We start from the raw sequence: 26,960 nt of genomic DNA on the forward strand, positions 1-26,960 counted from the left end.
GTTGATACAAATTTCAGCCACAAAAATAAACTATCTCATATCTTAAATACTCCTACGATGAAACATCAGGACTCCAGTTTCACTAATCAAAACTTTATGAAGGTATAAATTGTTTGATATGACTCCTCAAATCATGGCTGAAAACTCTCAGCAAAGTATCGTAGGCTTTTTTTTCTCACACCAACTGACCCAGAATATATTTTAAGAAATGTTTATTTTCTGTGCATATTTGTTTTAAAATTATAAATTTCTGAGCACTTTTTCTTCTTCCTCCTCATCACTGTCAGTGACATTGACTTGCTGGATGCTAGAGGGAGTTGATGTTGGGGCTGTGAAGACATTCTCCAAGGCTCCAATGTCCAGCTGAGGCATGGGACTTAAGTATTCTTCCCCACCGTGGCTATGACTGTTATAGTAAGAGGTCCCATCCATGCTCTCACAACTCCGAGAATCTTCACTGTGTGTGCGTTCATCTGGGTAGTCTCTAAAAGGATAGTCTCTATTTAAAGCTGAAAACATAGCCTCATGTTTTTGGTACCTGTCTTCATAATAACCAAGGCATTCTGGCATTGAACTTGGAAAATTTCCATAGCCAAAGGGAGGCCGACTATAAGGGCACGTGCTGTAGCAGAAAGACAAAAAAGGAATTAGATCATACCTTGCCCCCATGCTGCCTTGCATACAGACTAATTGAGCAAGTTTAACTGCATTGTCTTTGGGGCCTGGAAAGTTCCCAAGATAACTTTCTGCAACCACTTCATGTATTCATCTGCTCTTTTACTATTATCAAGTCCCAACATAAAATAAATGGCAAAGTAAGCTTGTGACTCACCAGAGCTATTATCTAGTATCAAACTTGGGCTTCTTACCTTTGACAACCTTGATAAAGAAAAATTGCTAATCTGGGCTTTCCTCTCATGACACCATGTAACGTTTTGGAAATGTAGGCATGTGTTATATTGTGCTAAAAATCAATACTTAGTAAGTAAAAACAATTGTTTTTACTAGTATTTGAAACAAAACTTACCAGGGGGATATATAATTGGGTTGGAATCAATAGCTACTCATCAACTGCATTTTTCACAAAACTAGAATAAGTAATTCTTGAAATTTGTGTGGAATGATGAAAGACTCTGTATAGCTAACACAATCTTGAGGGGAAAAAAAGCTGGAATATCACAATTCCATATTTCAAGATATACTACAAAGCTATTGTAATCAAAACAGTATGGCACTGGAGCAAAAATAGACATATAGATCAATAGAACAGAACAGAGAGCCCAGAAATAAATCCATGATTATATGGTCAATTAATTTATGACAAAAGAGACAAGAATATACAATGGGGAAAAGGCTGTATTCAATAAATGGTGCTAGGAAAACTGAACAGCTACATGTAAAGAGAATGAAACTGGGCCACCCTTGAACACCATACACAAAAATAAACTCAAAATGGATTAAAGACCTAAATGTGAGACCTGAAACCATAAAAGTCCTAGAAGAGAACACAGGCAATAATTTCTTTGACAACGGTCATAACAACATTTTTGTAGGTATGTCTCTTAAGGCAAGAGAAACAAAAGCAAAAATAAATGATCGAGACTATATCAAAATAAAAAGCTTCTACACAGCAAAGAAAACAATCAACATAACTAAAAGACAGCCTACTAAATGGGAGAAGATATTTGCAAATGACATATCCAATAGTATCCAAAATATAAAAAGAACTACAATTCAACACCAAAAAACAATCTGATTAAAAAATGGGCAGAGGACCTGAATAGGCATTTTACCAAAGAAGATATACAGATGGCCAACAGACACACAAAAAGATGCTCAACATCACTCATCACCAGGGAAATGCAAATCAAAACCACAATGAGATATCATCTTACACCTGTGAGAATGGCTAAAGTCAAAAAGACAAAAAAATAACAAGTGTTGGCAAGGATGTGGAGAAAAAGGAACCTCATATACTGTTGGTGGGAATGTAAATTGGTACAGCTACCATGAAAAACAGCATGGAGGTTCCTCAAAGATTAAAAATAGAAATACCATATGATCCAATAATTCCACTATGGGATATTTACCCAAAGAAAATGAAGACACCAATTCAAAAAGATATACACACCCCTATGTTTATTGCAGTATTATTTATAATAGCCAAGAAATGGAAACAGCCTAAGTATCCATCAACAGACGAATGGATAAAGATGATGTATTTTATCATGAATGAAAGAGGAGAGATCACAAACAACACTGGCAAAATACAATTATAAGAACATATTATAAGCAACTATATGCCAACAAATCAGGCAATCTGGAAGAAATGGATGCATTCCTAGAAACATATAAACTACCAAAACTGAAACTGGAAGAAATAGAAAACCTGAACAGACCCATAATGAGCAAGGATACTGAAGGAGTAATCAAAAATCTCCCAACAAACAAGAGCTCATGGCCAGATAGCTTCCCAGGGGAATTCTACCAAACATTTAAAGAAGAATTAATACCTACCTTCTGAAGTTGTTTGCAAAAATAGAAACAGAAGGAAAACTTCCAAACTCTTTCTATGAAGCCAGCATTACCTTGATCCCAAAGACAGACAAAGACCCACCAAAAAGGAGAATTACTGACCAATATCTCTGATGAACATGGATCCAAAAATTCTCACCAAGATACTAGCCAATAGGATCCAACAGTACATTACAAGGATTATTCACCACAACCAACTGAGATTTATTCCCAAGCTGGAAGGGTGGTTCAACACCCACAAATCAATCAATGTGATACACTACATAAAGAAAAGAAAGGACAAGAACCATATGATCCTTTCAATAGTTACAGAAAAAAACATTTGACAAAGTACAGCATCCTTTCTTGATTAAAACTCTTCACAGTGTAGGGATAGAGGGTACATACCTCAATATCATAAAAGCCATGTATGAAAAGACCACAGTGAATGTCATTCTCAATGGGGAAAAAACTGAGAGCTTTTCCACTAAGGTCAGGAACACAACAGGGATGTCCACTATCACCACTGTTTTTCAACATAGCACTAGAAGTCCTAGCCTCAGCAATCAGACAACAAAAGAAATAAAAGGCATCTGAATTGTTAACAAAGAAGTCAAACTCTCACTCTTCACAGATGACATGATACTGTATGTGGAAAACCCAAAAGACTCCACCCCAAAATTGCTAGAACTCATACAGGAATTCAACAATGTGGCAGGATATAAAATCAATGCACAGAAATGAGTGGCATTTCTATACACTAACAATGAGACAGAAGAAAGAGAAATTAAGGAGTCAATCCCATTTGTAACTGCACCCAAAACCATAAGATTCCTAGGAATAAACCTAACCAAAGACGCAAGGGATCTGTACTCAGAAAACTGTAGAACACCCATGAAAGAAATTGAGGAAGACACAAAGAAATGGAAAAACATGGAACGTTTGTTTTTTTTGGTCATGGATTGGAAGAACAAATATTGTTAAAATGTCTATGCTACCTAGAGCAATCTACACATTCAGTGCAATCCCTATCAAAATACCATCAACTTTTTTCACAGAGCTGGAACAAATAGTCTTAAAATTTGTATGGAACAAGAAAAGCCCGAATAGCCAAAGGAATGTCGAAAAAGAAAACCAAAGCTGGTGGCATCACAATTCTGGACTTCAAGCTATATTACAAAAGCTATAATCATCAAGACAGTATGGTACCAGCACAAAAACAGACATATTGATCAATGGAATAGAATAGAGAACCCAGAAATGGGTTCCAGCTTCAACTCTACGGTCAACTAATCGTTGACAAAGCAGGAAAGAACATCCAATGGAAAAAGGACAGTCTCTTCAACAAATGGTGTTGGGATAATTGGACAGCCACATGCAGAAGAATGAAGCTGGACCATTTCCTTACACCATACACAAAAATGGACTCAAAATGGATGAAAGACCTAAATGTCAGACAGGAATCCATCAAAATCCTATAGGAGAACACAGGCAACAACCTCTGTGACCTCGGCCACAGCAGCTTCTTGCTAGACATGTCTCCAAAGGCAAAGGGAACAAAAGCAAAAATGAACGACTGGGAATTCATCAAGGGAAAAAGCTTTTCCACAGCAAAGGAAACAGTCAACAAAACCAAAAGACAACTGACAGATTGGGAAAAGATATTTGCAAATGACATATCAAGTAAAGGGCTGGTATCCAAAATCTATAAAGAACTTATCAAACTCAACACCCAAAGACCAAATAATCCAATCAAGAAATGGGCAGAAGACATGAACAGACATTTCTCCAAAGAAGACATCCAAATGGACAACAGGCACATGAAAAAGTGCTCCACATTACTTGGCGTCAGGGAAACACAAATCAAAACCACAGTGAGATACCACCTCACACCAGTCAGAATGGCTAAAATTAACAAGTCAGGAAATGACAGATGTTGGCGAGGATGTGGAGAAAGGGGAACCCTCGTACACTGTTGGTAGGAACACAAGGAAAACAGTATGGAGGTTCCTCAAAAAGTTGAAAATAGATCTACCCTACGACTCAGCAATTGCACTACTGGGTATTTACTCCAAAGATTACTACAAATGTAGTAATCCGAAGGGGCACCTGCACCCCATTGTTTATAGCAGCAATGACCACAATAGCCAAACTATGGAAAGAGCCCAGATGTCTATCGACAGATGAATGGATAAAGAAGATGTGGTAATATATATACAATGGAATATTACCCATCAAAAAAATGAAACCTTGCCATTTTCAATGACATGGATGAAACTGGGGTATTATGTTAGATGACATAACTCAATCAGAGAAAGACAATTATATGATCTCACTGATACGTGGATTTTAAGAAACAAAACAGAGGATCAAAGGGAAAGGGAGGGAAAAATAAAACAAGATGAAACCAGAGGAGACAAATCATAAGAGACTCTTAATCATATGAAACAAGCTAAAGGTTGCTGGAGGGGTGGGGAGGTGGAGGATGGGGTAACTAGGTGATGGACATTAAGGAGGGCATGTGATATAATGAGCACTGGTTATTATATAAGACTGATGAATCACAGACTTGTACCTCTGAAACCAGTAATACATTATATGTTAATTTGAAAAAAGAAAATGTGTTTTACACACACACACACACACACACACACACACACACAGAGGAATATTGTGCAGCCATAAAAAAAGGATGAGATCTTGCCATTTGTGACAACATAAAGAGACCTAGAGGGCATCATGCTAAGTGAAATAAATCAGACTGAGAAAGACAAATACTATGATTTCACTTGTAAGTGGAATCTAAAAAAAATAAATAAAAAGCAGAATCAGAACTACAAATACAGAGAACAAACTAATGGTTGCCAGAAGAGACAGGGGTGGGAGGTTGGGCAAAATAAGTGAAGGGGAGTGGGAGATACAGTCTTCTAGTTATAAAGTAAATAAGTCACAGGAACAAAAGGTATAGAATATAGTCAATGATATTGTAATAGCAATGTATGGGGACAGATGGTAGCTATACTTATTATGAACATAGTATAATGTATAAACTCATGAAGTCACTTTGTTGTACATCTGAAATTAATATAACATTGTGTGCCACCTATACTTAAAAAAAAAAAAAAAAAAAAAAACAAGGGTTCCTGGGCAGGGGGGCTGTGGCATTGGAACAAAGGACAACAACTTAACTTTGTAACTGACTCTCCATAATAAGTTAAAAACAGTCTTCCTATCAGAAAGATTAGAACGGATATTAAACTGTGGTTTGAAAGATCTTTTCCAAATAAAATTTTTGCAATGTGAACAACTGAAAAGATTATTTTGCTGTTTAACAAACTGCTTTTTTAAGGCAAGTCTAAAAATTCTGCCATCCAATCCCATTTGTTTTTTGTTTTTTGGTGTTTTTTTTTTTTTTAGAGTTTTCTCCCTTTCAAAGGCACAGAATAGGAATCATAGAAAGGGGTATATAAAAGTCCAAGCTAGAGTTCCCCGGGCTCATGGACTCCATCTAGTGACAGATAACATAAACGTAATAACCACACCCAGCAAAACTTACAAGTTGAGGGTTTTACTTCATGCTCCCACATTTTTTTTAAAAAAAGGTCAACTTTGTTTTCTTCCCTTTAAAATATAAGTACAATCGACATACTAGATACTATCTCAAACTCTTTGAAAATAAGGGGTATCTTGGGTGGTTTGGTATCCCATCCCCAAATCTCCCAGGTGCTGGGGCCTTGCCCATGTTAAATATCACCATAACGAGGCTAAAGTTCCAAAATGCTTCAGATTTCCTTTCCTTTTGCCACATCTTCCTTCAGGCATTTTTACTATAACACATACATCCGGAGCGCGTTATCCTTCTAGCTAGTGTGACTTTGCTCCTGTAGCTCTTCTACCCTCAGGTCCCTCCATCCACTGGATTACACAGATTCCTCTCCTCCACAAAGCCCTCCCTTCAGCTAGAAACAATTTAACCACTATTTGTTTTCAGGACTCAATGTCCTTATTATTCAAGACTTGGTGGAGAATTTAATTTTTAAAAAAGATCTAGAATTTAGGTATATACTAGACTATATACCTATGTGCTGAAGTCTATAATGCAAACTGCAAACATTACATGGCTATAAAGGTATGGTAAAAACACGTTATGTTCAGAAAACAGATCAATTAAGATCAGAGTAATCCTAGAAGGTTGCATGGATGAAAATGAATAAGTTTAGAATCAATGTGGTGTAGTGGGAAAAGCATCAATTAGAAGTATTAGAATGATAATATTAGCCAACATGTAATAAGCATTTACTATGTTCTCTAGGCATTAGCTAAGGAGTTTATGTGCTATCTCAATCATTATTTAGAACAACCATATGAGACAGATACTATATCTCCATTTTACACATGAGGGAAGAGAACCTTCAAGAAATCGAGTAATTTGCTCAAAGTCATATAATTAGCAAGTAGTGAAATAGAATCAGGCAAGCTAACTGTAGAACTTGTTCTCCTAACTACTGAGCCACACTACCTGAGTACTAGTTCTAGCTCTGCCACTTAAAAACCTGGTAACCTTAAAAAAACCTCAATCTTTCTGAGCCTTGGGCTCCTTATATAAAACAGATAATATCACCTGTTCTGCCAACTTAAAAGATCTGTCAGGAGGAACTTGAGAAAGGATATCTATGAGTACTTTAGAAACTAGAAACACTTTTAATGTATTATTATTGAGTCTTACAAGAAGTTACGTGTAATAATGTATTCAGAAACACACACATACATGTATGTTTTACATTGATTTTCAAAAAGAAAGAATGCAAAGATAGAACAAAATCTAACTGAAATGGTGGCATGTGGGAGGCAAGATGGAAGAGGGGAAGAGACAGGCAAAGAAGCTAGACTTCTCAGAATGGACTTTGTATTATCGTTTTGACTTTGAAACCATGTAATTACTTTACATAATTTTAAAACAAATGCAGTATTTTAAAAAGTAATCCCTAAAAATTAAAAGCAAATGAAAACAAATGAACCCCAGTTATATCAAGTTATAGTTGCCTTAACTACACACAGAAATATTATTTCAAGATACTTTAAATCTGATATTTTTATTGTGCCTTCCTGGTAAGATACACCATAAAGAGAAAAGAATCACAAACAAATCTTAAACTGCATTTGGTAATTTTATTGTTCATGATAATATCATGAATATCATGGTTTTGAAACTATTGATATAACTGTTTTGAAGCTATTCTCTCTACACGTATGCACACTCACACATATATCAGAAAAAGAACATGTTTAGTAAGATAAAGCAAATATGTTATTATCATTAGGAAGCAAGATTTTTAGGAGGAAAAGATACTAGCACGTAAAATCAAAGAACTTCATTTGAAACTACAATATTAAATTTATTTTGGAAATATCAATATATACTCATGAATTATTTTTCTCATTCAAAAAAATACATGTTTTCTCATATTTTCCACTGAAAATCTTTAGAGACTTTATTAATTTAGTAGCAATAAGCATGCCTATTGCCCAAATTGTGATTTCAGTAAAAGGAACCTGGATTTCTGGGTAAAATGTCTGATTCCAGGTCTGGTACGTGCAAAATGTACAAGATAAACCTAGGACATATTGTGCCAGAGAACAAAAAAAGCTATCAAAGATTAAGGACACAGGACCCAACCTGTAGCCAACTAGACAAATAAAAGACAAAAGGATAATTTGAGCATCAAAAGATATGATAATGACTGCAATGTATCAAAACATACCAAATATACAAAAATCTACTTGTTCATAATGGTATTCCTAAAACAAAACAAAACTCAGTGATATGAGGGGAAAAATCAAGAATTTATCCTACCCTTCTGTATTTCAGAGTAACCAACTGATGAGGGTAAGTCTTTCTCCAAAAAAAGCATTCTAGTTAATGAGTGAAGGAAGACTGAATCAGAAAATCACCACTTTGCAATCCCATGGCTCTAGGCAACAATCCCCATAGCTACTAAAATCATTACACTGGTATTTCTCAACCTTAGCTGACCATTACAATCACCTGGAGAAGCTTTTAAAAAATACTGCTGCCTGGGTCCTACACCCACAAAAATTCTAATTTATTTGGTCTGAACTCTTCAAGTGATGCTACTGTACAGCCAAGAATTGAGAAGTGATAATACCTGAACCGACAGATCATTCACAACATCACTATTAGAGAAAAACAGACTTTGTGTACCTCTTGATGTGATACAATGCAAATTACACAGCACTACCCATGAGGTATCATTGCCAAGAAAAGAGAAAGCAAGAGGAAAGAAAAAGAAAGAAAAGACAGGGGGAGTAAAAGAAAAAAAATTAAAACTGAATCTAATCAAGTTGCAAGATCTATCATTTTACAGGGAGAAAAGGGTAATAAGGTAACATGTAAATAATACCCAAGGATAAAATAAGCAAAATCCAGGATGAGGATAATGTGTTTCTTCAATGAATTCATGGCATTAAAAAATAATAAAAGAGGATAGAGTATATTTTAGCATGAAAGAGGCTTAAGAAACATAATCACATCCAATGTGTGTATCTTGCTTAGATCCTGTTTTATACGAACTGATAGTAAAAAGAGAGTTTGAGACAATGGAGGAAAATTCAACAAGTCAGTTAGTGGTTAGATGATAAGGAGTTATTAATTTTTCAGGTATGAAAATAGTAGGTCATTTTTTCAAGTCCCTAACTAGTAAATGACATACTGATGTATGTATGAAATTACATGCAATTATTTGCATCTATGCATTCACTTTAAATGCATTCACTTTAAAATACTTAAAACACTTCCCCCCCAAAAGCAAAAGAAATTAATGAACTAAGAATAGCTAAACTGTTGATAATTATTGAGTGATGGTTACATGGAGATTCAATATGCTATTCTGCTTTGCATATAAAAATTTCTGTAAGGCAAAAATACAATGTTATTCATTGCTTCTCTCACTTAGTAGTATGCATGTAAGTTTCCTCCATGTCTTTTCATGGCTTGATAGTTCATTTCTTTTTAATATATCATATTAATTTTAATTATATTAATATAATGATATTCCACTGTTTATAGGTAGCAGTTTTCACCTACTGAAGGACATCTTGATTGCTTCTGTTTTGATAACTATGAATAAAACTGCTATAAGCATCTGTGTGCAGGTTTTTGTGTAAACACGTTTTCTTTCTTTCTTTCTTTCTTTCTTTCTTTCTTTCTTTCTTTCTTTCTTTCTTTCTTTCTTTTTTTTTTGGTGGTAAATACCAAGGATCATGTGGTAAGAGTATTTTTAGTTTTATAAGGAATTGCCAAACTGTCTTCCAAAGTGACTGTACCATTATGCGTTCCCACTAGCAATGAATTAGAATTTGCTTTGTTCCACATCCTGACCAGTATTTGGTGTTGTCCATATTTTGGATTTTGGCGATTCTGATAGGTTTGTAGTGGTATCCCACTTAAACTTATAATTCCCTAAAGATATATGATGTGAAACATCTTTTCACGTGCTTAAATGCCATCTGTATATGTTCTTTGGTGAGCTGTCTGTTCAGATTTTTTGTCCATTTTTAACAGGTGGTTTTATTGTTGAGTTTTAAGAATTCAATATTTTGCACATTTTATATAACAGTCCTTAATCAGATACATCTTTTGCAAATATTTCCTCCCAGTCTGTGACTTGTCTTTCATTCTCTTGATACCACATTGTTTGATATAGTACCTTTGTAGTAAGTATGAAATCAGAATTGTGAGTCCTCCAACTTTGTTCCCCTTTCTCAAGATTGTTTTAAAACTATTCTGGGTCACTTATAATTCCCTATAAACTTTAGGGTCAGCTTTTCCATTTCTGTGAAAAAAAAGTCATTGGGATTTTTGAGAGGGACTGTATTGATTCTACAAATCACTTTGGGAAGTACAGTCTTCTTAACAATATTAAGTCTTCTAATGCATGAACATAAATACTTTTGTATTTATTTAGAACTTTCTTTTAGTAATGATTTATAGTTTTCAGTTTATAAGTCTTGTACCTCTCCTTGGTTAGATATATTCCTAGGTATTTTACTCTTTTTGATGCTACTTTAAATAGAATTGTTTTCTTAATTTCCTTTTTTGGATTTCTCATTGCTAGTGTATAGAAAATTCAAGTGATTTATGTATATTGATTGTATACCTGCAACTTATCATTAACTCTAATAAACTTTTGCAGATTCTTTAGAATTTTCTATATATAGGATTTTCCATACATAGGATCATGAGCAAAAAGAGATAATTTAATTTCTTTTGTTTTGGATGTCTTTTTTTTCTTGCTTAATTTCTCTGGCTAAAACTTTTAGTACAATGTTGAATACTAATTGTGAAAGCAGACATCCTTTTCTGGTTCCCAATCTCAGGGGGAAAGCTTTTGGTCCTTCATCAATGAAGATGATATTAACTGTGGGTTTTGTTCAAAGATGCCCTTTATCACGTTGAGCAAGTTCACTTCTATTCCTAGTCTGACGATTCAGTTTTGCAATCAGGAATTGTTTTTTATAACAAAAAGGTGTTGGATTTTTATCAAATGCTTTTTTTTCTGCATCAATTGAGATGATCAGTTGGTTTTGTTCCTTCGTTCTATTTATAAGGTGTATTACACTGATTGATTTTCAGATGTTGAACCACACGTACATTCCTGGGGTAAATCTCACTTGGTCTTAGTATATAATCCTCTTAATATGCTGCTGGATTCAGTTTGCTAGCATTTTATTGAGCATATTTTACAACTATAGTCATAAGATATATTGGTCTGTAATATTCTTTCTCTTGATATCTTTGTCTGGCTTTGGTAGCAGAGTAATGCTGGTCCTAGAAGTGTTCCCTCATATTTTTGGGAAGAATTTGAGAATTGGTTTTAATACCTCTTTAAATGTTTGGTAGAATTCACCAATGAAGCTATCTAGCCCAGGGCTTTTCTTTGCTGGGAAGTTTTTGATTACTGATTCAATCTCTTAATATAGGTCTGTTCAGATTTGCTATTTCTTTTTGTGTTAGTTTGGTAATTCACTTATTTGTCCACTTTATCCAGGTATCTAACTGGTTGGTGTACAATTATCCACTGTATTCTCCTACAGTCATTTTTATTTTTGTAAAGTTGGTAGCAATGTACCCAATTTCACATCTCATTTTAGTATTTATGATTCTCTTTTTTTTTCTTAGTCAATCTGGTTAAAGTTTCATCAATTCAATTGATCTTTTTAAAAAGCTAACTTTTGTTGATTTTCTTTTATTTCATTAAACTCTCTTTTGTTTTTTATTCTTTATTTACCTCTGATCATTTCTTTTCTTCTGCAAGCTTTAGGTTTTGTTTGTTCTTCTTTTTCTAGTTCCTTAAGTGTCAAGTTGTTGTTGATTTGAGGTCTTCCTTTTTGAATGTAGGTCATTGCAGCTGTAATTTTTCTGTTATTCTATCATGGTTGGAGAATAAACTTTGCATGATTTAAATCTTTTTAAACACTTTTGAGACTTGCTTTGTGATCTAACATACGGTCTATCCTATGTGCAATTGTCAAGAATCTATATTCCGTCATTGGGTGAAGCATTATATATGCCTGTTACGTAGTTGGTTTACAGTGTTGTACAGTTTTCTATTTCCTTATAATCTTCACCCATTTTGGAGGAATGATCTATCCATTATTTAAAGTATTCATAGCTAACATCATACTCAATGGTGAAAAGCTGAAAGCTTTTTCTCTAAGATCAAGAGTAAGAGGGGCGCCTGGGTGGCTCAGTCAGTTAAGCAACCAACTCTTGATTTTCTGCTCAGGTCATGATCTCAGGGTCGTGAGATTGAGCCTGCATCAGGCTCCACACTGAGAAAGGAGCCTTAAGATTCTTTCTCTGCCTCTCCTTTGTTGAAAACTGGACATTTGGAGTATTATAATTTAGTATTTCTAAAAATCAGATTTCTGCCCCTCCCCAGGGTATGATACTGTTGCTTCTTTGGAGTTGTACTTATGTGTTTCATTGGTGACTTGTCTAAACTACTTTTGTAAAGACTTCATTCTTTGCCTTTTGTGATTATTTAAGTCTCTGTTCTACTAACTTAGTGATTTGGCAGAGGTTTCCTTAAACATGTAGAGCCAAATGAAACAAACCAGAGCAAAAAACACCCTCCCAGTCTTTGCAGATTGGTTCTGAGTTAGGGCACTCCTTCAGTGCTTAGCCAGGCTGTTTACAGTCCTTTCTTAGACTTGATTTCCTACTCATACAGAGCCTAAAGATCAGTCAGAGGTGAAAGCTTACAGTCTTCTCAGGTGTTTGCTGAATATGTGTCTAGCCCCGGACATGTGTGTGCCATTCTGGATTTCCCAGTATACAGGGGAGATTTTCAAAGCCTTTATTCCCCCATGTAACTCCATTCCCAGTCTCTTCTAGGTTTTTCAGTCTGCCTGCTGCTTGCCCCATCTGTTGAAAGCTGAGGGTAGTATATGCCTTTGAATATTTTTCACAAACACTACTTGAAAGACAACTCAGACCCTGAGAGTGTTTTGAGGTGAGTGAAACAAAAGTAAGCCCTTGAACCAATTCTTCAGGAAGCCACCAAATAAGTCAAAATGCACAACCATAATGCTTTGAGAAAAAAAAGTTCTATATTGCCTCTTCTAACAGCAAAGAGTCACACCAGAACATGAGCCACCATCCCCTTGACCATCACTAAGCTATAAAATGGGGAATGGTTGTGGCAAACTGCGTTAAGGACTTGAAAGCAAGCAATCCTATTATGAGTTGAAGTAACATAATATATACCTGAAAAGTTCTTTGTGCTATTGGTATGCCTAAGTGGGAAGTAATTTTACTTTCCTAAATAAGTAACAATGGAAGATTGGTATTAGACATGTAACACTCTGATCTCAGCAGAAACTGTCTCTGTTTATACACTTAACAGCAATTGAAAAGTAGAAGTTAGACTCTATTAGAATGTTTGCAAGGAAGCTAAATTCTATCACTCCAAAATGAAAAGTTACAAATTTGTTTTCCCTAGATGCTTTCCTATAAAAATCAATTCCTTTACTGATAATTTATATGGGAATTTTTTTGGTTAAAAAGACCACTGTATAACTTTGAACAAGTCATTTAACCTCCCAGACCAAGCATTCTCCTCTATACCATTGCTATTCAAAGTTTGGTCTACAAACCAACAGAACTGGCATCACTTAGGAACTTGTTAGAAATGCAGAGTATCAGGCCTATTATACCCTTGTATAGGACACTGCTCTAACCCAGGCCTACTGACTCAGAATCTGCATTGTAACAAGATCACATATGAATGAAATACATATAAAAGTAAGTCTGAGAAGCAGAACTCTATACAATAAGGTATGCGGGGCGGTGACTAAGTGATCTTAAAGACCCTTATAACTGATTTTTCCGAAAAATCAGATCTGATAACACCAAAGCCTGTATTATCTCATGGCAACAATCAGCTACAGCTGAGTACCAGCTACCCCATTAGATGGGGCAGTTCTTTGGCCCTCCTAGTCCTCAAATAGCCTCCTTCATGTATTTATGTTAACTGCTTGGTCCCTATTCAGCCTCTAATCTAAATCAGATTCCAACCAGAATTGAGGAAGTCCCTTTTTAAATAAAAAAGGGGTATCTTCAGAGGTAAAAATTCACTAGCTATATGTGTCTTTAGGTGAAAGAAAAAAATGTTCATTTACCTTGATGGGAAGTAGTGAGGTCCAGGTAGGAAGTAAGGGTGATGAAAAGAAAATCGCGGTGGTGTCCCAAACAACGTGGCTGGGTGGCCAAGGGGAGGAGCCTGGTAGACATGTGAGTGTGGAATAGGAGGAGCCTGGGGGATTGGAGCACTTCTGGGACAAGTGGAAACGCTGGGATACTCCTTCGGAGGTTGGATGGTTGAGGTCGCAAATCTGGCATGGGCAGTACTTGCACTAGTTGGAATCCTGTTGGTGTTCTCCAGAGAGACAGGAGTGGGTCTCTTCACAGAGCGACTGGCTCCAGAATGCAGCCGATGAGTGTCTGTTTGGGAGGGCCCAGCAAAGCGCTGGGGTGGGAGTGCCGGGCGGAGGGGCAGACTTGGAGCCTGGACGGCCACCTGGGCAGTACTGGAGACGCTGGGCTGGAAAAGTGAGATGGGGCTTGGGCGCTGGACTGCAGGTGTGGGCAGCTGGATGGCAGGTGGGGCATCACCTTTAGAAATAAAAATAGCATAGGTCTGGCATTAATTGAGTTGCTCCATGTTTTTCTTTTTTCAGAATTTAAAAAGCTGTACAACTAGAAGCCTTCACTAACCACCTCACCTAATAACGTTACCACATCACACCACTCTATCTTCTTTACAGTATTTGAACAAATTGAAATAATTTTGTTTACATATTTTACATTTTTTGTCTCTCTTTCCCATCTAGATTCTAAGTGACATGAGAGGAGAGACCTGTTTTGCTCCCTGCTGTATCTCCAGGCACTCAAAATTCTGTATGGCACAGAATAGGCAATCAATAAATATTTCTGAATGGATAAATAAATGAATAAAATTGAGTGATTGAGTGACAGATGAATACATACAAATGCTAATGTGTATGTATAAATGTTTCTTTAAAAAATAATATGAAACTATTGACAGTGGTTACTTTTAAGGAACAATCATCTGGGAGAAGGGAACAGGGCAATGGGGCAGAAAGAAAAGCTAGACTTTTATTATGTATCTATTGCTACTGTTTGAATTTTCTATTGTGTAAATATATTAACCTTATTTTGAATATTTGTATTGTGTAAATATATTAACCTTATTTTGAATATTTCTATTGTGTAAATACATTACCTTATTTCAGGGTAGTGTACAAGTCATTTTTCTACTATTTCATATAATTCTCTATATTAAACTGACATTAAAATGGTATTTAATTTTTTAATTGAAAAAATAAACAATCAGTAAAATTATTTTGCTTTATTGCATTCGATGTCAATGTCATTACAGAAGGAAATTCCCAGGTGAGAAGAGGACTTGCCACAGGTCAACAATTTATGACAGATATGAAAGTAGTATTATTGCAGCAAGGCATAACAAATATGGCAGAATTTTATAGGTAGGTGAAACAATCATGTTCTTGAACAAGAGAGGACTACTAATTGAGTTACCAAGTTATTCAAATGACACATTTAGCTTAAACTTAATTAAACTTTTCCAAAGAAATACAGAGAGAAGCCATAGCAATAGAGTCATGGTCTGGTTTATTCCCATGCAGTCAGATCTCTGTTAATATAGAAGATGCAGTCCAAGAACAGACTCTATGATAAGAAATATGTCTCTGTGAGAGGTGAAAGGAATGTGGATCTTCTCTTAGCCTTGCCCAGTGAAGATCTTTACTTCCTTCTTTCTCTCCAGATAAGGCATATAATACTCCTCTTAAACCTGCACATAGGGAATTAAGGGATCTATCTATCTGTTTCAAAGATGGCCCCTGACCCAGTGAAGCACAGACAACACAGGGGCGGGGTGTGAGTGAAGCTGTCCTGACTTGTAGTTGATAGAGTTATGGGCCCTCCCATCTGTAAGGCACAGGCCTTAGGCCCTTCCTGATTGATTAAGCATTAAGTAATTTCCCTCTTAATTTATAAATCTACAAATCTATAGCTTATCACGAAATATTATAAATCTTTCTGTTTCCTTATCTGCCACACCGACCACAATCACAAAACCGGAAGCTTGAGAGCAGGAACACTTTCATTCATGTCTGCATTCCAGTTTTTGGCATAGAACTTGGCTAATAATAGTTAAGAAACCTATGATTAGATGGAAAAGAAAACCCTGATGAATAAATCTATACCTGATAGCACTTCTACCACTGATCTGGTATAAGGAGAACTCCCTTCTCTAAACAACTGTGAAGCCAAGCTGACTTGCAATTGAATTATCACTGCACTCAAGACGTCTGCTCCTAAAATCTACCTCTGACACAGGTTTCTCTTCCCTATAGCAGTACAAGAAGCTCTTAGTTCTCAGTAAAGAAGTATGATCTTCCCAGGCAAAGTAAAGGAGCTATACAGACCAACTGATATTATTTCAGTTACTGAAGAAGGAAGGGACTCATCTTTTAGCTGACATGAAATGTTCTTTTTTACCAAAGATATTTTTATAAAAAAGCAGTACGAGGCATGAGATGATAAATCATGCATTCCTTTAATTCAATATTCACCAAGTAACTAACATATGTCAGGCACTGTTTTGGTCTGGGGTTAAAAATAAAATAGATGCATAGAGAGTTATATAGAAGTATAAGGAAGATGTCCTAAATGTCTAAATTCTGGTTGCTAAGCAGGAAGTTAAAGTCTGCAACATCCAGTCATCTCCATAAACTGTCAGTGAAGAGAGAAGACTTGTGGGAAGGGCAGAGCTCTAATGTATCAAACTTTAGAAAAGGTATGGAAAAGACTAGCCAGTCCCATGTTTTCTCTTCTTAGAGCACATAGCTAAATTGCTTTTCCCAGCCTCCCTTGCAGTCAGAGGAGTTGCTATGTGGCCAAGAGCTATCCAATGGAAGGTGGAAGAGATGTGCACCACTTCTGAGACTGGCCCCTAAAAACCTTTCATGCATTATCTTCCATGTTCTTCCCCCTTCTGCAGGTTCATGCACACTAGTCCAGTGGCCTTAGATGCCACGTATTAAAGATGGCAGTGCCACAGGGTAGAAGAAGTCTGTGCCCATGAGTCACTCCTTCAAAGACAGCCATACACTGACTAGAAATACCTATTTTAGACTTTAAATGGATAAAAATAAACCATAATTCTTTTTAAACCATTATGTTTAGGTGCTTGTAAAGCAGCTAGCATTATCCAATCATTACATGAAATAAAGAGCAGAATTCTACATCTATAGTATAGTATGACAAGAACAAAAAAAAAGTTACTAATTTTCAATACTTTCCCACCACCTTTCCCAAAGGGAAAGAATCCACTGCCTGTACTGACTGGACAAAGGGTGCACCGAGGCTTCTGTTGTGTGACTGGGATAAATAGTGAAGGAGTGAAGAATGGCAGAAACTGAAGACAGACCAAATTTCTCTACAAGAAAAAGCTATCTGGAGGTAGTAAGGAGAGAAGGATCAACATGTGGCTGAACAAAGACAAAAAGAGGCAGAGAGAGAAGGAAAGGAGAAAGAAATAGAGTAACAGGCAGAGATATAGAGAAAAAGATGTGAAATGGAGAATTGGGACAAACAGGCAACTGATTAAAAAAAAAAAAAAAGTGGTACTTTGGAGAGAACCCCGAGATGACTTACTAGATGCTGAACCATGTGATTCTTCTTTCCCTGCCCCCTCAAGAAAACCTATAATAAAGAGCAACATCTCTTTTCAAGGAATTTTTGAGCTGGATTTGTATTTCTCGTGGACATGATATTTTGCTGGAATGGATCGTAAGGCAAAGAGAAGACCAGATTTTTTTGGATTATAATAGTATCAGAATAATGGAGGTTTTTTGGTTTGTTTCAGTTAAACAAGAAGAGGTGGGTAAACCGAAGAGGCGCCATATATCTACTAACAAAGAACTGAAATAGTAGTAAACTTTTTTAATTGAAAATTTAGAGAAAATGTATGAATTCGGAAGAATGAAAGAAGTCAACTGAGTGACAGTATAATAAGGCAAACCAATTTTGGGCTTTAGAGATAAAATGTAGAGAACAGAAAATTCACCAGAAAATTCATATATGTATAAAATGACATTTAAAAGCTAGGCTAAAATAAATATAGCCTCCACTAGAGTTCTAGAAGACTTTAAAATAAACAAATTTGATATTTAATATAAAATGAAAATGCTGGCATAACCAGCATCAAAGACAGTTGATAAGAAAGATCTAAAAAGAATTCTGGACTATCATGCTGTAATCACTTTTGGAAACAAAAAACAGAAGAAGAGTGTGGGATGTGGCATTAAATGTGAAAGACAGAGTGAACATAATGCATTGGCCATAGAAATAATAACAGACAAGGTACTATAGATTCTATCAAAGAAACAGTAAAATTAGTTGTATTGGTATCTATCCTTTCTACAACTACCATATAAGCTCTTTGATAGGAGACTGTAAAGAAACCTGTGTATTCTGTCTCGAGCACAGAGTTTGACCTATGTTTGGTACTTTATAAACATTAGGTTATGGGTGGGGGGTAGGTAGGTAGGCATGCAAATATGGCAGTGGAATATACTATAGACTGAGAAAACATGTGAGATGGAAATATTCACCAAAACAAGGGAGAATACCAAATTACATTGCTAGACTTCAAATAGATTGACTTAATAAGATAAAAATGTGCTAGGATGATATAGTACATAACAAATAACTAATTAGAACAAATAGGTTTAGTAGAATACACAGTAAAATGCAATAAGCTTGATTGAGAACCAAATAATGGATAAAGACTACTAGAAAGTGCATGAATTCTGTATATGAAATATTAGGCAGTAGTGATCACAACATACTTAAACTTAAGATCCTAACAGCAACAAGAAAAGACAAAAAAGTCCATCCTGGGGTTATTAGATTTTTGGAAATACAGATGTTGGCTAGGGCAAAAAAAAAAAAAGCTAATAGGGCTAACTAAAATTAAAAATTAATTTTAAAATGAAGGTTATTTTATATGATAATGCTAAAAACCCAGAAGGAAATACTGTGCCTCAAAAATCAGAAAGTTGTTAATGGTTAACTGACCAAATCAGAGAGAACCCATCAAAAAGGAACGACAGATCCCAGAATACCGGGATCACACCCTGAGCCGAGGTTTAACCTTTTAAAGATGAAAATCTTTTCCAAATGTGTAAAACAAGAAGCCCAAGTGCATAAGTGCAAATAAAAATTAGGCAGTCCAAAGGAAAATTGAAGGAGTCACATTTGAGGAACCTTAAACTCAATGCTAAGTGACTCTTTTACAGAAGGAAGAAACCCAGTAGAATCAGTGGAATAGTCATTACAGTATAAAAGGCAACTGAAAGAAGAACAGAGAGACTCAATAAACTCCTTCTGACTCAAAAAGACTGTAAGATTTCTGAACCCCAATTCATTTTCATAGCAGATACGTTAAGAATTATACATTACTGTGGTATAACAGCAAGTTCACAGAGTGTTCTAATCCAAATTGACAAAATTAATATAACTAGATCTTAGGTGGCATACACCTAAGATTTGTAGAGGAACTCAAAGTCAGAACTGAGAAAATGTTCGATGAAGTAAATACAAATGGTCTCATATGGCATTTAACTATGGATAGAAGCAGATGGAAGAGAGGTCTTAGAAAAGGGAATAAAGAGAAAAAATTATGAAAGCAGAAATCACAAATAACATAGCAGACAAAACAAAGTAAGTTAAGAAAGGCATAATTAAGCCTAGGTTGAAATACAGGATTAAAGCAGATACTACCAAACAATGAAGTGTGGAAGTGCCTGACTGTGCTGGGAGAGAATAGGGCAATAGAATGAGCTTTCTGCATCTTTCTTTTGAGAATAGACATCTTGACTGTGGCTTTGTTGCTGTCAATTGCTATAATGATACATAGAAAAAAACACTAAAAATGTGTAATATTCTAAGAAGTCAATTTTTAAGATATCTAAACCTCTCAGCACATAGGGGTGGCTTTATTACCAGAAGGATCTGAGCAGGTGGAAACTGGAAAGAGTAGTCGTTTTAGGACAAGTAATAGTAACTAGTGAATGTATAAGGTTCTGCCTAAGAAATGGTTAAAATAGGTTCTGGAAGAACAAACCCATGATGGACAGCGCTACAACAAGTTACTAAGACACTAGTTTCTCAGCTTTAGGTTCTTAAAAGGAACAGACAAGAATGTCATAAAGAACTGATAATGGGGGCGCCTGGGTGGCGCAGTCGTTAAGCGTCTGCCCTCGGCTCAGGGCGTGATCCCGGTGTTCTGGGATCGAGCCCCACCTCAGGCTCTTCTGCTAGGAGCCTGCTTCTTCCTCTCCCACTCCCCCTGCTTGTGTTCCCTCTCTCGCTGGCTGTCTCTTTCTGTCAAATAAATAAATAAAATCTTAAAAAAAAAAAAGAACTGATAATGGAGGAGAAATTTAGGTAAAGACAATATAAAGAACCAAATACTTGGGAGAAAATAGATTACTTCCACTGCTTATCTAGAGCAGCAAGAGAATGGTCTTAACAGATCCGTCATCATTGCTAAATTCCAGAACAGGATGTTCTATATACCATTAGCAAGCCATTCTTTTATTATGGTAGTAAAAAGATACTCCTATTTCCTATTGAATTACCTCAGTCCTTTCCTTCATTATCTGCCTAATCTATGGGCTCCTCCTGATTTGGTTAAAAGGTCTGAGGTTTTATACACGGAACATTTGCTACACTGGCAAACCAAATATTTTCATATCTACTGAAATTTTTCCTTCTCTAATTTCATGTTTTTTCTTTCTTCTTGATTCCCCCCCCCCCGAATATTGTTGTTCTAAAAATTCTTAAGCTAAGAGAAACAAAATTTCAACTTAAGGTAAAATTTTCACACAGCTATTAAACAATTCATAATCCACAATAAAACAAACTCACCAACTGGATGAGTGATGGTGTTCTGTAGGCTGGGAATTACCACAGAGTAGGTAGGTGAGCGATAAGGATATATTGTTGTAGGATTTGTAGAGATGATATTCTGTGTGGTACCAGAAAATACATTGGAAACACTCAGAGGGAAGCGTTTCCGCTTCCCTGGACGAGGTTGATAAACCCAACCTATGGAGAAGATAAGCGATTTTTAATTTGAACATAAAGACCCTATTTAGCCTTTAAATAGTTATTTTCACAATAAAAATATCCAAAATACTTCTAAATTTAAAAAAATAAGTTATTGTCTATAGTGTCTGTTCCAAGTTTATTGTACGATTTTTGTGCATTTTAATATCCATATAGCTCCTAACTAGTTGTCAATATTGTAATCCATAATTCAAAGGAAGAGTGAGGTCAAATATCTTGTATCTAAAGACACATAATGAATCCATAGTAAAATCAACATTAAAGACATTGAGCTCGAATCCCAAAGCTTTTCCTTTACCTATAAAATAATGCCCCTGTAAGATATTATTCATCTCCTGCTGTTCCCTTTCTATGAGATACAATTGTCTATATCTTACAATGGAATGGTCACTAATGACCAGTCACTATTTTTATACCTAGCTTAGAAAGAGTCACTCTCCTAAACTTGGCAGTCTCAAGTCCACAAGCAATCCAATTTCCTTCCAAAGTCAGAAGACTGGAGTTTAACAGTATGCAGCGACTGTATAACCAGGGGAATCACTGGTTCTCTGTAACTGTTGCCTCTGACACCCAAAACCTTTCTGCTCACATTTTAGAAAAAAAATAATTCTTTTCCCATCATGCATGATCATGTCGGCCATATACTTTGCCTTTACCCAAACTTAATCTAAATGTCCTCATGGCTGGGGAGTAAATCAGAAATTGTTTCAAACTACGTCATGATGAGGATAAATTTGGCAGTTAGAAGACATAAGTATGGGGGCGCCTGGGTGGCACAGTGGTTAAGCGTCTGCCTTTGGCTCAGGGCGTGATCCCAGCGTTGTGGGATTGAGCCCCACATCAGGTTCCTCCGCTATGAGCCTGCTTCTTCCTCTCCCACTCCCCCTGCTTGTGTTCCCTCTCTCGCTGGCTGTCTCTATCTCTGTCAAATAAATAAATAGATAAATCTTTAAAAAAAAAAAAAGAAGACATAAGTATGTTCTGATAACCATATAACATTAAAATGAAGCATGGTGTCAATCCCTGGATTTTCATTGTCTTTTAAGGGTATGATACATATTTGTTTCTGTTGTTATGATTTTAACTCTTCATTTTCTATTATATTTGCAAAATTGTAGCCTCAAATTCTGGAGTTTTACCTTCATTAAGTTCATATCTGTATATTTAATCAAAACCACAGTAAAATTGTGTCCCCTGGTTTGTTATTAGTTGGCAAATATGAGACCACATAATCCTCTACTTGGTTCTATTTAAGAATAGACCTATGCCCAGTATCAATTCAATCATTACTATAATATTAGCCATTATTCTCTTTATTGTACATATCCGATTAGAAAAAAATACCCATTTTTGTCTTTCAATCTCAACCTAACCTAATCTTTACCTAAATAAATGTAAAAGAAATTAGGAAGAAGTTTTGTTTATTTCATTTGATTACCAGGAAATTCCTCTCTGTGCTTTTCTTTAATCTTTTGTGCTTCATCATAATAGGGTTTCTTTTGTTCCTCACTAAGTTTGTTCCACTCTAACCCGAGCTGGACGCTGATTTCTGCATTGTTGGCTGCTGGATTAGCTTTGGCTAGTGCTGGCCGGTGAATCCTTGCCCAAACCATAAATGCATTCATGGGTCGCTTCACATGACCATTTCTGTCCTTACTGAAGGGAGTATCTGGTATTCCTACATGACAAAAATTAAGAGACTGAATTAATGTGCCACACACACACACGCACACACACACACACACACAATGTTAAAGTGAAGTGCACCTTCATCTATATTTATTTTTTAACGGGAGAAACTATAGTCAAAGAACTGCCAGTATTCCAGACTGCCTCATAACCTCTGAACTCAGCATTCTAAACTATAGCTTAGAATGACTCTTTTTTTCCCCAAAAAGAATAATATTGTTGAAAATATTGTAGGAGTAGTAGTGTTGAAGACACAGTAAACTGTTGGCTTATTACTTCTTTGGGCCTTGGTAATACCTCTACCAATAATTACCATTTAGTTTCTTTCCCATTAAAAAAATTCTACTACTGGGGGACAGGAACTATGACTTATCCATGACTATAATCCTAGCAGTAGCTAGGTGTTCCCTAAATGGTTAAAGGAACTCATTTACATGCCCCTGTAGTGTCCATTCAAGTAAAAATATTTATAATATAATACTATATTCTATTTTATTATGAAGGTGAAGCTCTTGCCAAGGTGGGTCACTGACACTAATTCTATGTCCTGGGAGAAAAAATAAAAGAAAAATAATAAAAGTGACTTTTCGAAAGTCACAGAACCAGTTGAAATTACAATAAAGGTGGCTAAATTCACATCTCTTCCCTAATTCATCAGAAAAACTGTCTATAAATTTCTTTTATTGTTTCTCTTTATTTTAGTTACTTGATTACATTAATTTTTCTAAAACGCACAAAGGATTAAATAAGTATTATAAAGAAAGTTTTCCCTTTCTCTCCTTAAGAAAATGAAGTTTATAAAAGCAAGAGGGTGAGATGGAGAGAAAGGATCAGTAAGGAAAATAAGAAAACAGTAAATATAAAAGTTAATGAAAATATGAACTGATATGATTTTCCATGGCATTCATTGGCATAAAATTGTCTGAATTAAATCTTAAAATAAGAATTTTCTAACCATATATTCGTAAATAATGGGTAGCGATAAAATATCGATTTGTAGTTGATACTGCCAACTATAGTCAACTTTTTAAAAACAATTTCTAGCTTATTCTACAGTTTTCATTTTCTATATTTCTATAAATCCTTAGCTTTTAGAATACTGAAGTGTTACATTTAATCATGTACTATTTTCTCTTAAAAAAATGTTTACTGTTCATTTTTAAAGAAGACAAATCACCTCCAAATTCAGTATAAACTTTCCTGTTTGATTATAAACATTTTTTCATTAAACACCATTTAAAATTTTCTTTTTGGGGCGCATGGGTGGCTCAGACAGTTAAGCATCTGCCTTTGACTAGGGTCAGGATCCCAGGGTCCTGGAATGGAGCCTCAGATCCGCCTCCCTGCTCAGGGGGGAGTCTGCTTCTCCCTCTCCCTCTGCTCCTCCCCCGGTTGTGCTTTCTCTCTCTCTCTCTCAAATAAATAAAATCTTTTAAAAAAATAAAATTTTCTTCTTGATACATGTAAAAATATCGAACTACTATAATACAGTATTTTAAAGTGTAGTATAGAAACTGAGGGCAGAAATAACTGTTTATAGTGAGAATATTTCTATTTGTATATAAACATTAGTCACCTCTAAATCTCATCATTCACTGGGCCTTAAAATAGATTTTTTAAAAATGTTTGGGAATCTTGGAACATGTTAGTGTATTTTACTGGTATATGTACAAGTCAATTGGAAGTGATACCTGTGCAGCCTTTGCCCTGTAATGAATCAGTTCCATGATTTTATTTTTCTAGTTTAGGCTTCTGAACTGCTGACATGTCAGCTATGGGGCAACACAGACGAAGTTTGAAAACCAGATTCCCCTGCCGTCTAATACCTGCATCTGAGGGAAGCACGGTGAGCGGGACATCTTTGGTTTCAATTTTTACAGAAGGCTCCAGTAAAGATTGCATTTTAATAGGCACTGGTGTCAAGGGAACCTTAGTCAACCGTATCAGCTCTGAAGGTGGAGGTCCCTGAAATTGGATGCGGGCCCCAGGGGGGACTGTGTGGAGAGTCAAAGGGATCCTGAGGTCTTGCTGGTGTGGCCCAAAGGCACTGGATGGCTGAGCTAGGATGACTTCTTTGCTGCCATGGACCAGGCCATTGGACGCGGGCTCCGTGCCCAGCCTGCCGTCCTCGCGGAGTCTCTCGGGCTCCTCCGTTTTGATGACTCCTTCTCTGATGGTAGCCAGGTTTTTGCCTTCCCCGCCTTTTGCCACGTCCCTCAGGACCTCCTCCGCCTCCAACTTGCCCTTCTTCTCGTCTCCTCGGCGGCAGTCGAGAGCTGGCCCCGGGCCTTCCACCTTGGCAGCCCTGGAGGCCCTAGAGCCCGCCTCCATAGGCCTTCGCGTCCCCGCGGACGAATCCAAGCCGGGCCCCTGCTCCTGCTTCTCGGCCTTGATGTGCAGTGCCCGGGGCTGCACCGGGTGCAACTCGGGTCTGCAGGGGGCGCCGTCGGACGCGGGCGGCTGTGGTGGCAGCAGCAGCAGCTCGGGCCTCAGCTGCAGCAGCCGTGCCTGTGCGGGCGAGGCGACGACGCCTTCGTCCTGGGCCTGAGCCTGCGGTGGCCCTGGCGGCAGCAGCAACACCTGTTCCGGCTTCACCTGCAGCAGCCGCCGTGCGGCGGGCTGTACACCCGACGCCTGGGCCTCCCCGCACGACGAGGCCACGGTCGCAATGGCGGCCGCGCACGAGGTGGGCGGCGACGGAGGGAGCTCCGCGGCCGCAGCCCTAAAGGAGGCGCCCTCGACCGGCAGCTGGGGCGGAGCAGGGCGGAGCGGGCGCGGCGGGGTCGCCCGCGGCAGTTGGCGCGGCTGAGGCTGAGGCTCTGGCCTGGCTCTCTCCATGGGGGGAGGGGGACGCCCCGGCCTAGTCCCGGCCCGGATTGTGAGCTCAGCCGTTTGTTGGCGACCTTCCCCCTCCCCCTTTCGGTTAAGACCCTTCCAAGGTCCTTGCTACCCAGAACCCTACGCGGTTCAAAAGCGGCCCTCCGTCTCGGCCTCGCCCAATCACAAACGTCCCAATACCCCGGGCCCTCCAATCACAGGCGCATTCTCCGGCCCTTCCCGCCCTCCGCTCTCTCCTCGTGCTGAGCCCTCGAATCACCGGCGATGGCCTAGGCTGTGGCACGTGCTGCCCATTTTTCCCCTCTGACTTTGCCTCTCTTCCGGAGTTCTCATCCGGCCGTTGTCCTTAGTTACCCCTCCCCCGCCGGGAGAGCCCGACAATGGTGTTGCCCAGGAAACGGTGCGGTTCCACGCTACTGACCTCCGGAGGATAAAGTCGAGTGAGTCCTTTATGCGAGATGGGGAACCAGGCCTTGTATGTGCGATTTGCCCTGTGGCATAGACGAAAGGCCCCGGGCATCACTTTGAGCCTTTGGATCTGTACCAGGAGGGAAAGGGGGAGACTTTGCACCTACGCCTTTTATACAATAACTGTACTAGTTAAACTTTCAATTAATCACCAGGTTCTTTGGGCCCTACTTGCAAAAATACATCCCAAATTCGTCCACATACTTGGGCTTCCACCGCCATTACTCAGTTCCAAACTTCCATCATCTTTCACCTGGATACTGCCATCGCTGTGTGAATAGTCTCCATTTTTCTTCCTTGTTCCACTGTGTTCCAGCTGCCAGAGATCTTTTTAAAAGTGCAAATCTAGTTCTGTTACACCCCACTCTCCTAAATATTCCCCACTGACCACGTGATAAAGCTCTATATACTTGCAAAGCATATAAAGCCCCAAATGGCTTGGGCTGTATGGACTCCAGCCACACTGGCCTCTCAGCAATCTACCTAAAGGGGCTTTGAATGCTGTTTCTCTCTTGTGTCTCCTTACCTCCTCCTGCTCATTTTTTAAATTGCAGTTCAACTGTCACTTTCTCAGAGAAGTCTTATTATCTGATTCTGAAAATCAGGTCAAATCTTTATGAACTCATATGTCCATCACTTCTTTTAAAACTCTTACCACAATTCGTGATTATGTATTTCTTTATGT

The 26,960-nt window shown here is 37.5% G+C and overlaps 1 protein-coding gene across 2 annotated transcripts; it reads right to left on the bottom strand.

The window, feature by feature from the left end:
• Positions 1-240: 240 nt before the first annotated feature.
• On the bottom strand, positions 241-25,807 carry SOX30 (SRY-box transcription factor 30). 2 transcript variants are annotated; one of them, XM_026510870.2, is made up of 5 exons: positions 24,796-25,807; positions 22,719-22,958; positions 21,080-21,259; positions 14,218-14,710; positions 241-622 (listed from the first exon to the last, which is right to left on the bottom strand). In XM_026510870.2, the coding sequence occupies exons 1-5, from the start codon at positions 25,805-25,807 to the stop codon at positions 241-243; spliced, it is 2,307 nt and encodes a 768-aa protein (XP_026366655.1). The 2 variants fall into 2 exon arrangements, with proteins under 2 accessions (XP_026366655.1, XP_026366656.1); XM_026510871.2 differs by lacking the exon at positions 14,218-14,710 and having other exon boundaries at positions 504-622.
• Positions 25,808-26,960: the final 1,153 nt, after the last annotated feature.

Source organism: Ursus arctos, unplaced genomic scaffold (assembly GCF_023065955.2).
Source record: "Ursus arctos isolate Adak ecotype North America unplaced genomic scaffold, UrsArc2.0 scaffold_15, whole genome shotgun sequence".
NCBI classification, from domain to species: domain Eukaryota; kingdom Metazoa; phylum Chordata; class Mammalia; order Carnivora; family Ursidae; genus Ursus; species Ursus arctos.